At 35.3% G+C, this 16,752-nt stretch overlaps 1 protein-coding gene and 1 pseudogene across 1 annotated transcript; both read right to left on the reverse strand.

Annotated features, from left to right (window-relative positions):
• Positions 1–2,365, reverse strand: part of LOC141338509 (complement C3-like) — a 46,486-nt pseudogene extending 44,121 nt beyond the window's left edge.
• A 1,464-nt stretch (positions 2,366–3,829) lies between these two features.
• Positions 3,830–9,003, reverse strand: yju2b (YJU2 splicing factor homolog B). Its single transcript, XM_073844080.1, has 10 exons — positions 8,953–9,003; positions 8,465–8,506; positions 6,939–6,992; positions 6,628–6,710; positions 6,486–6,541; positions 6,339–6,399; positions 6,101–6,243; positions 4,721–4,893; positions 4,497–4,635; positions 3,830–4,394 (listed from the first exon to the last, which is right to left on the reverse strand). Exons 2-10 carry the CDS (start codon positions 8,465–8,467, stop codon positions 3,937–3,939), a joined length of 1,170 nt encoding a protein of 389 aa, XP_073700181.1. The 5' UTR covers positions 8,468–8,506; positions 8,953–9,003; the 3' UTR covers positions 3,830–3,936.
• Between the last annotated feature and the right edge of the window lie 7,749 nt (positions 9,004–16,752).

Below are 16,752 nucleotides of genomic sequence, written 5' to 3' on the forward strand. Positions count from 1 at the left end.
TCAATGCCAGTGACATTTACCTGAATCTCCAGAGAAATGATCCTCTCAGCAGCAAGGAATTCAGCGTCAGACACAAAAGCCCTGTAGCGCACTGAAAAATGACAGTGATCAGTAAAAAAATGAACAATGTTGATACTAAATGAGCAGTATGGCAATTGCTCATGTATGTGAGAGCTGACCTGTGTCTCCAGGGTTATAAACCGGTTTATCAGTCTGAATGAAGATGTGTCCAGAGCGGAATGACACTGGTAATATTCTTACTGCATTATGGTATTTGCTAAACCGAGCAGTTATCTTCACATATTTCTTCTTTCCATCTGGTTGCAGCACATTTGGATTAATCTTAATAAAAAAATTAAAAAAAAATTCATTTCAACATTTTGTTTAAGTTCAGCATGCAACATTTAAACAAATGTAACCAAGTTTACTCTTAACTGGAACAAATACATTCATAGATAAATTCACCTCGATGGTTGTAAGGGCACTGTATTTGTTGTCTGAATTGAGGATAACAGAGCCCGTCATTAAGACCGCTTGGGAGACGGGGTATTCATAGATCGCAAAGGAGACTTTTAATGGCTGGTACAGTTTGTGACCCTCCAGCAAGATGTTCTGTTTTGTTCCAGGTCTTATCTTTGCTGGAGCTAAAATGGAAAACCTACACCGGAACATACATATCCAATAACACACAAATTCTTAGAAAATTAAAAGGAATTATGGACAGCCTAAAATTCAATAATAATTATTAATTATTCTCAGTTTTTTCTTTTAGAATATTTTAGTTTGTGTGTGTCTACATACAGCTGAAGTTTAAAGTTTACATACACCTTGCAGAATCCGCAAAATGTTAATTATTTTACCAAAATCCTTCAGGTCCCACAAATTCTTTGGGTTTTCAGCATTTTTCTGTATTTGAACCCTTTCCAACAATGAGTGTATGATTTTGAGGTCCATCTTTTCAAACTGAGGACAACTGAGGGACTCATATGCAACTATTACAGAAGGCTCAAACGCTCACTGATGCCTCAGAAGCAATTTGAATATCAGGGTAAATTTGACTTATTTTGTCTTTTGGGGAACATGTAAGTATCTTCTGTAGCTTCTGGAGGGCAGTACTAAATAAAAAAAAAATTATATTTACTAGGCAAAATAAGAACAATGCACACATCCTCATTCTGATCAAAAGTTTTCACCCCTGGCTCTTAATGCATTGTTTTTCCTTCTAAAACATCAGTGAGCGTTTGAACCTTCTGTAATAGTTGCATATGAGTCCCTCAGTTGTCCTCAGTGTGAAAAGATGGATCTCAAAATCATACAGTCATTGTTGGAAAGGGTTCAAATACACAAAAATGCTGAAAAACCAAAGAATTTGTGGGACCTAAAGGATTTTTCTGAAGAACAGCAGGCTGTTTAACTGTTCAGGACAACTATCACTAAACAAACAAACAAACAAAACAAAAAAACACACACACAAAAAATACAGCCGTGGATCATTCAGGTAACAACACAGTATTAAGAATCAAGTGGATGTAAACTTTTGAACGGGGTCATTTTTATAAATTAAACAATTATTTTCTCTTGTGGACTATATGTAAACGTGTTTTATGTGACATATATTATTCAGGTTAGTATTAAATAAAAATAACATGCATTTTGTCTGACCCCTCTTATTTTGGTCAAATAATTAACATTTTGCAGATTTGAAAGATGTATGTAAACTTTTGACTTCAACTGTATATATATATATATATAGTCAATATTTTTATAATAATCATGTAATGCATTTAAGCCTTAATGTTTGAAAACATTATATCAAATGATTTATTGATAGCCTTAAACACTTATACCTGACAGTTACTCCATTAAATTTGAGTCATAATACAGTATGAGTCATTAAACAAATAAACATAGACTCTTGTGGAAATTCCTGTTCTCTGTGCATTGTGTTAAGTAAATTTAAGGGCTTAGGACAGAGGACAGTTGTGTACTCACGTTGGAGATCGGTCAGTGACCGGTTCGCTGTAAACACAGATAACACACTCAGTTACAGATAAACCAAATATGAACCACTATTTCTACATTCACAAAATTCTCAATTTTACACGACACAAAAAAAGATATACTTACACTATTCGCGTATTAGATCCTGTCCAAACTGTCCGCTTGCTGTTCATTTAACAAGATAAACATATAAATAAATGTTGAGAAAAAAAGTACAATTATCGTACATTATTAAATGTTATTAATAAAACATTAAACACACTGTCTTTGAGAGGAAGTCCAGACATCGGAGACGTGACAGAGCAATGCCGTCCATAACAGCAGTGAAGAGAGCATCGTCCTGCTGGACTCAACTCTCACAACAAGTCAGAGACAACAGTTACAGCAGGAGGGCTGAAATACCTCAAATATCCCTCCCACTAACTCACAATACCATCATCTCAAAACTTTTGAGAAACTCTTGTGTAATGTTTGCTTTATTCTAAGCACAAAGAGATGGCCATCTGACGAAATTCAAACGATTTCATCCTTTCAGCGTTTGAATGATCTCTTACTTAAACTATTGTCTATAATATTAAAAGTAATTTTTATATTTTCTCAAGAAAGGTTGAGTGGAAAAACTCACTGTCCCGATAGCAAGGTGTTTCTGTGCTGTTTGCGCATTGCCGCAACAATGTTGTCGTCTATACTTGAAACTCTACAAAATTAAAAGACAAATGACTCTAATATTAAATGTATATTCTGAGTAAATTGTAATGTTTTCTGACCTTAGATGCATTTAAAGGAGTAGTTCACTTTCAGAACAAAAATTTACAGATAATGTACTTACTCCTTTGTCATCCAAGATGTTCATGTCTTTCTTTCTTCAGTCGTAAAGAAATGGTGTTTTTTGAGGAAAACATTTCAGGATTTCTCTCCATATAAAGGACTTCTATAGTGCCCCCGAGTTTGAACTTCCAAAATGTAGTTTAAATGCAGCTTCAAAAGGGTTCTAAATGATCCCAACTGAGAAAGAAGGGTCTTTAAATGAGATGGGAGTTTTTCGACCTACCCTAACTGTCTTGAATCAGAATACATTGAGTGCACGCAGAGCTAGACAAGATGAGCATTTGAGGTTAAAAAGTATTTAAATTGTAATTTTTTTTTAGAAAATAACCCATCGTTTTGCTAGATAAGACCCTTCTTTCCTCGTCTGGGATCATTTAGAGCCCTTTGAAGCTGCATTTTGGAAGTTCAAACTCAGGGGCACCATAGAAGTCCATTATATGGAGAGAAATCCTGAAATGTTTTCCTCAAAAAACATAATTTCCTTACGACTGAAGAAAGAAAGACATGAACATCTTGGATGACAAGGGGGTGAGTACATTATCTATAAATTTTTGTTCTGAAACTGAACTACTCCTTTAAACCGGTTTTCTGTTTTTCTGGAAAAAAAAGAAGTCAAAATTAAAATGATTAAAACTGAAACAAGCTATATAATCTGCCAATGGGGTGAGCAAAATAATCTTATTTCAAGCAGAAAACTAGATTATTTTGCTTGTTTCAACTTTTCTGAAAACAAGACAATAATTTTTACCTATCTAGAAAATCCTTTTTGATTTGAGATTTTTTAGATATTTTGGCACGAAACAAGACAAAAAATCTAGGTAAGAAAAGCATTTTTTGCAGCACTCCAACACAATAAGGATACTTTTAAAAACCATATGACCTGCTCTTTAACTTTATTGCTGCCTTTTGTCCCAGGGTTTATTACTGTGTTTGCAGTGAGTAAATCAACAAGTTCAATGCTCATTGCTTGCAAGTTGAAAAAGAAAACCCTTACACACTCTTCAATATGGAAGAGTTTATTTTTTGGTAAATAATGACTAATTGTTCGCCATAAGATGATACATGTAGGAATCACAGCTATGTTATTATTTCAACTTCTAGTCCAAATCAGACCTCACTGCCCGAGTCAGAATCACTATAATCTGCAACCAGAGACTTTCCAGCACACAAGTCAAAGCTTTTGTCCTTCTCTGATGGGCTTCCTTTATGCGTCTCTGTAGTGCAGTTTTGAGTGTTTGTGTCTGTGCTTGAATGCACGTTAATTGTCAGAGGAGAATGTGACTCCATGGGGTTGGTGTCCACAGCTGCTGGTTTGGTGTCAGGAGATGAGCTGGAGGTCATAACATTGGGGCTTTCAGTTTTGCTGCTTTCGGACTTCCTGCGTACCAGGATGTGTGAATTGGGTGTCGTAGAGCTGAGTGCTTTAGCCACAGCTGCTCCTCGACCCTGCTGGCCTAACTTTTGCAAGAGGCTCCCAGCAGCTCCCCCTGCTGTTGCAGATGGGCCACCGAACCAGGAACGAGACGATATCTGTAGCCTTTTCGTCTGCTGTCTGTCGTCATACGCTGGAAGAAAAAAAAAAAAGATTTATTCAGATTCTCAATTCTATGCAATAAAAGATGTAGATAAATAAATAAATATGATATGATATTATATGTCAAACTTACAGTCTGGACTCTGAAAGGTGAGCAGTGATGCCAGTTTCTTATCTTCTTCTTTTTCCGGTAGCAAAGGGATAGACAGACCAGTCCTCATTCGCACTGCGTTGTCTTTCTCCTCCTCCTCAGCAATCACTTTCTTCTCAGTCTGTACATGCAAACCACAAAGAGATTAAACCGCCAACCTTTTATAATGGGTGCAAATCTGCTGCAATGGGCAACATGTAACACACCCTGAACTTCCTGCGGAGGGCGCTGTTAAGCTGAAAGTCATCCTTCCATCCGGACTGTTGCTCTTGAAGCTCATTGAGAGACGGGATGGCGGCACGTAGCTTTTCTTTATCCTTTCCTCCATGATCTAATTTATACATGGCGTCCGTCTCCAGCTTCTCTTTCTCACTATGCTCTGTAGACAAATAGGCAGGATATTGAGCCTTAATTTAACTATCACTGATTAACAACAATTAACTGAATAGTTGTTTTCTTCATTTTATAATATTAAAACATTTTGAAGAATATTAAAAATATCAAAATGAATACTGAGGACAGAAGTTTTTTGATGATGGACAAACAGGCTGATGGATAGAGAGACAGACAGATAGGATAGAAGGATGGATGGACAGATAGGTAGGCAAACAGACGGTTAAAAGGAAAGATGAAAGATAGACAGACTGATGGACAGATGAATAGATATATATATATATAGATTAGAAAGAAGATAGAAAGATTGATGGACGTATTGTCAAAAATATAGAGACAGATGGATAGATTTGTAGACAAATGGAAAGATATATAGACAGACAGATAGATAGACAGACAGACAACTGGACAGACGGATGGACTAACAGATGGAAGAATGGACAGACAGACAGACGTTCAGACCATGGATAGACAGATAGATAAACAGACAACATATAGATAGACAGTCAGACAGACAGATATATAAATAGACGGACAGATATATAGAAAGGTTGATGGCTGAATGGATAGAAAGACAGACAGACAGATATAGACAGACAGACAGACAGACAAACGGACAGATAGCTAGATAGATAGATAGACAGTCAGACAGACAGACAGACAGACAGATAGGACATATGGATAGACGGACGGATAAAATATATAGACAGACGACAGTTAGATAGACAGATGGATAGATAGATTTATGAATGGATGAACAGATATATAGACAGACAGATAGACTGATGGAAGGACGGATAAACAGACTGACAGATGTATGGATAGACAGGCGACAGATAGACTGACTGATGGACAGACAGACGACAGATAAATAGACAGACAGATAGATAGACAGACACATGGATAGCTATAAAAATAGACAGATAGACAGATTGATGGACAGACGGACAGACAGTTGGATGGATGAACAGACAGAAAGATATTTGATGGACGGACGTCAGATATATAAAGAGACAGGTGGAGATAGATTTATGTTGGATGGACAGATATATGGACAGACAGCTGGATAAATGGACAGAAAAACAGATAGATGGACAGACAAATAGACAGATAGACAGACAGACAGATAAATAGATAGAATTTTTTGAAAAGGCCCATTATTATACAATGATATTACAAAACATGAGTCGCACCAGTTGTGAGTATCTGCTCGTTCTCAGCCATGTCCCATCGTTCTTCCTTCCTTTGCGCTCCACTCACAATGACATAATCACAGGTGGCTGGGTCTGTCTGCATCTCTATGTAGTTCACACACAGATGGCACTTCATCCTAAACCTGTGAAACACAAACCTACAGGTTGAGATACGCAGCCTCGCAATATTTGAACTGATAATGAAACTGAAGTGTAGGATATAAGGGTGCTACATCACCTGTATATAGGAGTTGTGTAGTAAGTGCCCACTTTCGACTTCTCTGCGTTGTATCGGACCCCTGTAAAGCCAGAATAATTAATTATACAAACGCTATATGCTATATACTGCAGAAATAGGATGAATACCACAGTATTATGCACATACCCATGCCAATATGATTCTTACAGCCATCACACCAAATATTATACGGCATCTCAAATCTGAAAACACAAAACACAGACTGTCAGCGCATGGAAATCAAAAAACAGTGACAGAATTCAAAACACAGTAAATGATTGTGTATTACCGGATGATGAGGATGCCCTGAGAGAGTTTCCTGGCCCGCTCCCGTAGCGGGTGAGTTTTCCAGTAGCCATTGATGGAGCCATGCTGTTGGGAGAGGATGTGATTTTAGGAAGAATCCTTTTAATATACAGTAGTCAACATTTGATGTGGATCAAAAATTAATCAAAGTTGTCCTAAGACAAGAATGGTATTGTTTTGGTTTTAGGACAACAATGATGACAGGTTTTGATCCACTTCAAATGTTGACTACTGTACATGATATAACATGGTCTTGCAAGACAGAACTGAGAAAACTGTATTTGTTGTGTTCACCTTGGCTGGATCGAAATCCGGAGGGTAGTACTTGTTCACTCCTTTTCGTTCACCCTAAAACAGAGAAGCATTGACATGAACTTTTTTTTCAGTAACTGAAACAAATTTGAAATAAAGTAAAATACAAATATCTGATGAAAAACTTCTATATATATATATATGTGACCCTGGACCACAAAACCAGTCTTAAGTCGCTGGGGTATGTTTGTAGCAATAGCCAAAAATACATTGTATGGGTCAAAATTATTGATTTTTCTTTTATGCCAAAAATCATTAGGAAATTAAGTAAAGATCATGTTCCATGAAGTTTTTTGTGGAATTCCTACTATAAATATATCAAAATGTAATTTTTGATTAGTAATATGCATTGTTAAGAACTTAATTTGGACAACTTTAAAGGTGATTTTTTTCAGTATTTTGATTTTTTTGCACCCTCAGATTCCAGATTTTCAAATAGATGTATCTCGGCCAAATATTGTCCTATCATAACAAACCATATATCAATAGAAAGCTTATTTATTGAGCTTTCATATGATGTATACATCTCAGTTTTGTAAAATTTAACCTTATGACTGATTTTGTAGTCCAGGGTCACATATATATATATATATAGTGTCACAGCCAAAAGTATTTGAACACTAGGATTTTTAATGTCTTTAAAGAAGTCTCTTTCCCCTCACCAAGCCTGCATTTATTTGATCCAAAGTACAGGAAAAACAGTAGAATTTTAAAAAATTTTTGCTATTTAAAATAACTGGTTTCTACTTGAATATATTTTAAAATGTAATATATTCCTGTGATTTCAAAGCTGAATTTTTAGCATCATTACTCTAGTCACATGTCCTTCAGCAATCATTTTAATATTCTGATTTGCTGCTCAAAAAACACGTATTATTAATATTTGTATTATTATTGTTCATATTATTATTATTTTTAGGTTTCTTTAATGAATATAAAGTTATGAAGAAGAGCATTTATCTAAAATGGAAACATTTTATAACATTATAAATGTCTTCACTTTTGATCAATTTAAAGCAACCTTGGTAAATAAAAGTATTAATTTCTATAAAAAAATAAATAAAAAAATTCTACTGACTGCAAGCTTTTGAATAGTATAGAGTATAATGTTACAGGTTTTTATTTCAGATAAATTTTGATCTTTGGATCTTTCTATTCATCAAAGAATCCTGAAAAAATCTATTTGACTGTTTTGAATATTGACAATAATAATAAATGATATTAACAAATGAGTTTATCAGAATGATTTCTGAAGGCTGAAAATTCAGTTTTGAAATCACAGGAATAAATTACATGATAAAATATATTAACTTACAAAACAGTTGTTTTAAATAGTACAAACATTTACAAATTGTACTGCCTTTGCTGTATTTTGGACCAAATAAATGCAGGCTTGATGAGCAAAGAAGACTTTTTTAAAAAAAACATTACAAAACCTACTGTTCAAAAACTTTTGACTGGTGGTGTACATAATATAAAAATACTGCTAATAAAATAAAAATTCATACCATCTTGCTGGTTTAAGATCAGCTCCACAGAATAAGTGTCAACTGCAGGAAAAATACATGACAGAGAAAAATTATTACACGTAGGATGTATCAAATCCTTACCAAAAAAAATACTATAGTAATACAATGTTTTATGGACATGGTGCTATGACATAAAAATTATGGCAATCACTCTGAACAATACTATGATGAATATCAAAATAACATAATAATAACACAGCAGTAAGTTACAAGCTAAGTAAACGGTACAAAAATAAAACGTTTTGAAGTTTTAATAGAAGAAAATTAACCGTAACGTTAGTTCTCATTAGGTTTATACAAGTTATGATCAACTCATATTCGATATGTGTCTAAAAATAGCCAAAACCAGCCGAATAGGGCCAAAACAAAACAACTGCGCACACTCTGTGTTATTTACGCTCATAATTATACAAAACATGTGGACGTTATGAAGTAAATAAAGTAATTCAGTGCCTTAAAATACTGACCAAACCATCAGCGTAAACAACGTCTTCGCTTCCTCGTCACCTCACGTTACGCTAAAGCTGTTTGCGTGCGCGTCAACAGCGCCGACTATTGAACGGAGGACACACGGCGACGTTCATAAATACGCCTGACAGGTAACTTCAAATGTGTTTATAAGTTTACAACAACTTCTATAATTAAATATCATTACACAAATAAGATACCTGTACAACGGGGAAACCCTCTAAGATGGAAAACTCCTGTGTGAGTCAGTCGTGAGGTGTAAGTAACATGCTGTCTTCTGTTGGCTCGCATTCACTCGGAATAACCATGCCATGTTTGCCAGTTGGGATTTCACTCGCAGGTGGGCATTTTCCCGCCGGTGAGGGATAGTGGAACATCTCTGCAGTTTGTCTTCTGTGAATGTGTAGCCAGGTGGACTGAAAAACTTGGACACCTGAGGCTTTTTCCAGTCTAGGCATGGAAAACATACATGAGAGGTCACTATAAATACCATTTTGACAAACCAAAAACCATTTGGAGCTTGCGTTGAACTCATTTGTAATGGCGCAATGGTGAATATAAGCACTGTAAACACACAAAGGTAAATGCTGGTCCAGTGTGATGGAGGGATGTTGAGAAAGGTGTGAGTGGATGAGTGGTGAGTGATGGAGGAGGCAGGAGCTTCTAGTGCGCTGGTCAGATTTACAGCATAAACAGCCCTCGCCTGGCGAGCTTGAGATTCCCCACTAATTCCCACAGAATGCTTCCTAACACTGGAACGCTGCTCTCGCATTCCTGCCCGGAGCAGACGAGCCCTATATGGGCCGGACGGGAGACCCGCTGGAGACGGAATGCAACACAGTGGTAAGGTAAGGTCATCCATACCTTAAACACCCCTGAGAAATGACCCCGAACAAACACTTCTCACCTGTCCTGAGCAGATACACACATTTTATTCTATAAATTCTATGTTTACAAAAATTGGCTTGGGAACTTGTCTGTAAGCCACTAGGCGCATATGAGGAAATCTGTTTTAAGTGCAGATTTTGCTAATATGATTTATAAAATTAATAAAAGCATGACATTTTTATAATTTTTGATCAGAAATACATTGTAAAAGAATGAGCTTCTATAATAAATTACCTTGATTTTATGATTTTTTTCATTTATTTTTAATAAATTTTTTTGGGTATACAAAAGTCACATTAAAACATTTTTCTTGAAAACTTCTGTATACCTTTACTCAAACAAATACTAATACACTATTCAGTTGTATGACACATTTCCTTAAAATTTAATTAAATGTGAGGTATTTCATTACATTATTTAGACATACACTACCAGTCAAAAGTTTTTGAACAGTAGGATTTTTAATGCTTTTTAAAGAAGTTTCTTCTGCTCACCAAGGCTGCATTTATTTGATCCAAAATACAGCAAAAGCAGTAATGTGAAATATTTGTACTATTTAAAATAACTGTTTTCTATTTGAATATATTTTAAAATTTAATTTATTAAAGTCAAAGAAAGAATTTATAGAAATTAATACTATTATTCAGCAAGGATGCTTTAAATTGATCAAAATTGATGATAAAGACGTTTAAATGTCGCAAAAGATTTCTATTTCAAATAAATGCTGTTCTTCTGAACTTTCTATTCATCACAGAAATTTGAATTCTACTCTGTTTTCAAAATAATACTACTACTAATAATAATAAATATTTTTTGAGCAGCAAATCAGAATATTAGAATGATTTCTGACGGATCATGTGACTGGAGTAATGACGCTAAATATTCAGATTTAAAATCACAGGATTAAATTACCCTTAAAAATATAATCAAATCGAAAAAAGTTGTTTTAAATAGTAAATATATTTTAAAATGTTACTGTTTTTGCTGTACTTTGGATCAAATAAAGGCTTGGTGAGCAGAAGAGACTTCCTTAAAAACAAAAAATCTTACTGTTCAAAAACTTTTGACTAGTGTATGAGCATTCAAAACTTTGGTAAATGGCAAAACAACTAACTGCTCGGGTATTATTTGAGCATTCATTAAATGATTTTTTAGACATTGCAAAGTTAGGCATGTTTTTAAAAAAGTATATAAATAAAAAAAAATTGTCAGGATTTCTATGTACTTTTAATCTTAAAATATGAAAATGCCACATATAAGTGGGATTTTCACACAGTCATAAACCATTTCAATATCATATGATAATTTTTTTTAAGCTTTTAAAATATAATGACAAATGCAAATGTCAGTTTTACTGTAATAATTTAAACTTAGACTAGTTTATAGCCACACTGGATAATGTAAAGCTATTGGGATTCATAAACAGTGTTATTTTAGTATCATTGAGATCACTTAATACAATTTATTATTATTTTGTATCAGTATTTAAATGATATATTTCCATTATACTGTCCATTCATTTCAGTAATTCTGTTATGCATTTTTAGTCATTTTTGTTTATATATATATATATATATATATATATATATATATATATATATATATATATATATATTTCTATATAGTTTAATACATTTTATGTCAATTTTAGTTATTTTAAAACATCAAGTTAAACTAAAATGAGAAATGTTGCCTTCACAACTTTTTTTTTGTGGTTTTTATTATCTATAATAAGCCTGTTAATTAATATGTATTGTTTTGCATCCACCTTGTCCTAAGAAATGCTTATATCAGAAAACAAAGTATGAGGAATGGTGAGACTATGCACTTTTTTTAAGACTAAATCCACGAGTGCATGCATAGGTGAGCTCTTGTGATTTGTACCAGACAGACAAAGCTCTTTCCCCCTCTTTCCGTCTGATGGGCCTTGGGTCCACACCTCCCTTCCATGTCACCATGTGTTTTACAGTGTGTGAGTAAAACTGTTTTTCCACTCTGTGACTTTGATATGAGATTCCTGCCTGACTCAGACGGCCTTGGATTCCTAAGAGGCTCTGTCAGGACATGCCAGAGAGGTTGCCGTATCCCCCACTGTACTTCCACAAATAGGGTACGCTTTGGTACCCAAATACCATGTTTTTTGTGTGTGAATGTGAAACCTATTAGATATGTTTGATAAAACTAGCCTAATATGGAAAGTAGCTACTTTTAAACACATCAACTGTCAACTGTTCAAACAGATTGCATAAAAGCGTATGAATGAGATTGTATGAACTCATACAGATTAGCTAATTCACCAAAATGTCTTTTGAATTCCACCCTGTTACTGCATTTTTTTTTTCTTCCATTACAAAAATAATCCTCAAAACTGTGACATCCCAGCAGTGAAATTATTTAGGCAGGACAAGCAGAAAAAGAAAAGGCAATCCAGTTTTTATACGAATTATATCAACCCTGTTTCCTGACTTATTCTTTATAATAAAGATTTAAATCAGTGTCTCTTTAACTTACAGGAAATGTTAGCTGATCAGAATTGCAAATAAATTTTAAGGCCCAAACCTGTTGGCCCTGAGTAGCATCTTAATTTGAACTACAATTAAAAAATGCCATGCAGATTCTTCGTACTTTCACTTCATCCTCTTTCCCAGCTTCATGCAAGGACTGAATCTTATATATCTTTGGGAGGACAAACAGGAGTACGGAATGAATAATAAGCGGTATCAAAAAGAAATGAATCATACTTTGATTTCACTGGCGAGACAAATAGCTATTCTATTCCAAATCCATTTAAACCAAATTCACTCTTTCTCCTATTCGTGCCTGGGGACAGAGTCGCTAACTTTACTCTGGTCTGGATGAAGACGTCTAGTTTTAACAAGGTTGTAAGGAACTGTGAGCCAACAGCATGGCAGCAGCACCAATGGAAACTGATCTGACTGTAATCTTCGTCATGATGAATGAGTTAAAAAGAGTTATAAATAAAGACTCTAGCTGAGAAGAGATTGCTATGTAAGTTTCCCTGTAAAGTAGACTGTTTTATGGGCCTGTGTCAGGTTTAAACTGCCTGACGATTGGCTGAAATCCCTTTCCATTGATCATATTTTAATAGTGATGGATGTCTGATTGGAAAACATTTTAATGGCACACAATCCTAACTCTTAGGTATTCTTCTTGAATAACTGCAATGCATAAGAATAGGCATTGTCCTCTGACTAAAATGTAAATAAAAGATTTAGTAACAGTTTATAAAAAACACTTTAGATTATAAATATATTTGCATTACATTATGTCTTCAGTTAAATTAAAAGCCTGGCTTTCTGGAAAAGCCTTGTAGTTTATCTTTTTAAACCTAAAAACAATAATATATGTCCCTTTCAATAAAATATGCCCACTGTGTAGTTAAAGTTGCATTAGTGGTTTGAGCATTGGGCATACAACAATAAAACAAGGAGTGAAAATATGCAAATAGTGGGGTAAAATTATTATTAAAAGTACCTAAAGTAATGTCAAACTTATAACCATCTTAACTTTCTTTTATTACCATAATTCTGTCAAATTTACATAATCCTTTCAGGAAGTGAACTCAAATTAATGTGATGTAAATGTCTCCTGTTTTCAATAGGGGTCAATCCTGTTACCATATTTTAAATAGTAAGTGATTACAAAAAATAAATATATTTTGATTATGTCAGTATTGAATTCTCCTACTAAGAACCCTAAAATGTAATCGTGGTTAGCACAAAGCATGTAATGACTAACTGAAATATGAAACTGTCAACCCTGTTGCCATCCTAACTTTTATCAAAATAATTCTGACAAAATTGCATCACCATCCTTTTAGGAAGTAAACTCCGCAAAGTCAAGTAAATCCCTCATTTAATCAGTAGAGGAGTAGAATGTCATCCCTGTTACCATGATTTAAACCAGTAAGTGATTACTAAAAAAGAATTGTCTATTATGGCAATTCTCTCAGGAAGTAAAATCAGCAAAGTCAAGTAAAGACCTCATGTTTTACCAATAGATGACAAGCGTAGAATGTCAACCCTGTTACAATGAACTGAAACAGTAAAAAGAAATTTCTATAATGGCAGTATTAAATTCTCCTACTAAGAATCTCAGAGTATCATGATGTTTAGCACAAAGCAAGTAATGTCTGACTGAGCTATAAAACTTTCAACGGTGTTACCATCATAACTACCTTTTATTAATATAATACTGACAAAATTACATCATCATCCTTTCAGGAAGTAAACTTTAAAGAGTAAAGTAAATCCCTCATCTTTTACCAACAGAAGACGGGCATAGTATGTCAACCCTGTTACAATGACTTGAAACAGTAAATGATTACTAAACAGGAGAAATTTCTATGTGGTAGTATTAAATTCTCCTACTAAGTACCTTGGAATATCATCATGTTTAAACTGTCAACCCTGTTACCATGGTAGCTCCCTTTTATTACAATAATTCTGTCAAAATGACATCATCCTTTAAGTAAGTAAACTCTGCAAAGTCAAGTAAATCATGTTTAGCACAAAGCAAGTATTGTCTAACTGATCTATAAAATAAAATTGTCTATAAATTGTTAACCCTGTTACCATCATAACTCCTTTTTATTACAATAATTCAGTTAAAATAACATCACCATCCTCTCAGGAAGTAAATTCTGCAAAGTCAAGTAAATCCATTATGTTTTACCAATAGAAAACAAGAGTAGAATGTCAACCCTGTTACCATGATTTGAAACTGTAAATGATAACTAAAAACGAGACATTTCTATTATGACAGTATTTAATTCTCCTACTAAGAGCCTTTGTAAGAAATATCAAAACCAAAATATACAACCCAGTGGAACTTATTTTAAAGAAAAATAATACAGACTTATGAAGTAACATATTTGACAAAAAGATGATTGATTGATTCTGGATACACAATAATAAAACTTACGTAACTTCATACATCCAGGTGTTTGAAAGTAACTCTAACATTTGTTTGCAAACACAGCTGGTTTGACATTTTGTTACCTAATGCAATGAATGCAAGTGTTACTCAAGTGTCCAAATACATTTGAGGTCTGCTGTACAAAACCTTTCACCCAAATAGCACAAGATGTATAAGCCGAGGCATCTCTGCAAGCCATGCGCATTCACTTATTCCTCCAGCGCTGCAGGATTCATGTCTTCATAGTTAAATAAGGAATGTAGATAGCGAGAAAAAAAATCACATTTTAATCAAATCCCCAAATTTATGTATCTGAAGACAGCCATTATTCTTGGAATTTCCATTCAAATAACTTCTGTCATCTATTTAGTTCTTTTTAATTATGGACCTGTCTTCCATCCTTCATGCAGTTAACCCTTGCTTTTCAGCGTTCATCCTATTGTGTCTAAAAAAAAAATGCCATGTGCTCCAACGGCTCAACCTCCAAGATGACTACCCTTGTCAGACATCCCACAGCTTTAAGCAATTTACCCCCATTTTCCATACTCTGAGCCTCGCAGACTTGAAGACATACCAGCGGACTTCCCAAAAATTACATAAAGTTGCCTCCAATCGTAACCATGAGACCAGGTGAGAGTCTGGGAGCAGAAGGGTTATTCCGCCTCCCTCCCATCCTAGCCGCACCCCATCATCCCCTCCGCCCCAACAGCCCTGACCCGCTTAGATGGCTATAAAAGAGACAGTGACTCTGGCGCATCTCAACATCACCTGCGCTCGCATCCTGAAGAAGAAAACCAGGCAAAGAAAAGAAGAACAATGTGTTCACTACTGAAGATCACTGTTCTGCTCTTTTGCGTCCAAGCCGGAGAAGGATACTGGCTTCGAACGCTACTAGGTAAGACTGGGGGGTCATGACCTTTGGGGAAAGGGCAACTGAATCTCTGTGAATTTATTGTAGTCACTAAACCCCTTTGGGATTTTTGGGCAATACAATGGATATCAATGGGGTCCAAACAAGACCCCACTGACTTCCGTCGTATGTACAAAGTTAAATGTTCTTCAAAATATCTTCTTGAGTTCTACCTCAAATCGTGACTTTGCTGTAAAGAGTTGTGCTTTTACTTTATTTGATGATTTATTATCTGATTTCATCTGGCAGATGATAAAACAACCTCTAACAACTTTTTTTGCGCAATGAGCGAATGCAAAATCGTAATTATTTTTTGCTTGTTCTTTTTCAGACACAGACCTCCGTGATGAAGAACGAAGAGGAGGTGATGGTGAGGAAAAGGAGGGTTCTGGGAGGCAGTTGGAAAGGGCGGTTCGGTTGCCCCGCAGTGCTGAGTCCCCATGTGCTCTGCACTCCATCCTGCTGCAGGTGCGAGACCTTGGTCTGGGCTACGACTCGGACGAAACGGTGCTGTTTAAGTACTGCAGCGGGACCTGTCCTCGCCTCGCCTCCAACCACGACCTCACGCTCAGCAACCTTCTGCAAAGCGGTGCCCTTCAGTTCACTGGCCATTGGCACCATCAGCCCTGCTGCCGCCCCACGCACCATGAAGACATAGCTTTTCTCGACAACCACCATCGTTGGCACAAAGTGGAGAAACTCTCCGCTGCTGCGTGCATCTGTATGGGGTAGAGCGCCAAAAAACTGCCTACATAAAGACTGTCTGTTGGTTTAGAGACTGTACAAAGTGCCTTGAAGTAAAATAAGGGCTGTTTAAGGTACATTAATTCAGGAAGTAATAATATGTATGTATTGAAATGTATCAAGATGTATATGTTGCTTTCTTTGATGAAAATGGCTAATATTGTGTTTGAGAATGTCAAAACGTTCAGTTTTGGTTAATGACGACACAATGACGTGTTTGAGTGGCCAATTCTGAGTCAAGATTGTCCATCCAAACTAAAAATGGAAGATATTTATGTTCATAAATTATTTATTTATTTGAAAACCATTTTTACTACCC

The sequence above is a fragment of the Garra rufa genome, chromosome 7, assembly GCF_049309525.1.
Source record: "Garra rufa chromosome 7, GarRuf1.0, whole genome shotgun sequence".
In the NCBI taxonomy this organism is placed as follows: domain Eukaryota; kingdom Metazoa; phylum Chordata; class Actinopteri; order Cypriniformes; family Cyprinidae; genus Garra; species Garra rufa.

Excerpts from the sequence above, each read along its gene's own strand:
- yju2b (XM_073844080.1), bottom strand. Across the intron at positions 6,542-6,627 it reads CAGGGCATCCTCATCATCCG|ATTTGAGATGCCGTATAATA; the intron begins GTAATACACAAT and ends TTGTGTTTTCAG. Across the intron at positions 4,636-4,720 it reads CCCTCCGCAGGAAGTTCAGG|ACTGAGAAGAAAGTGATTGC; the intron begins GTGTGTTACATG and ends TTGCATGTACAG.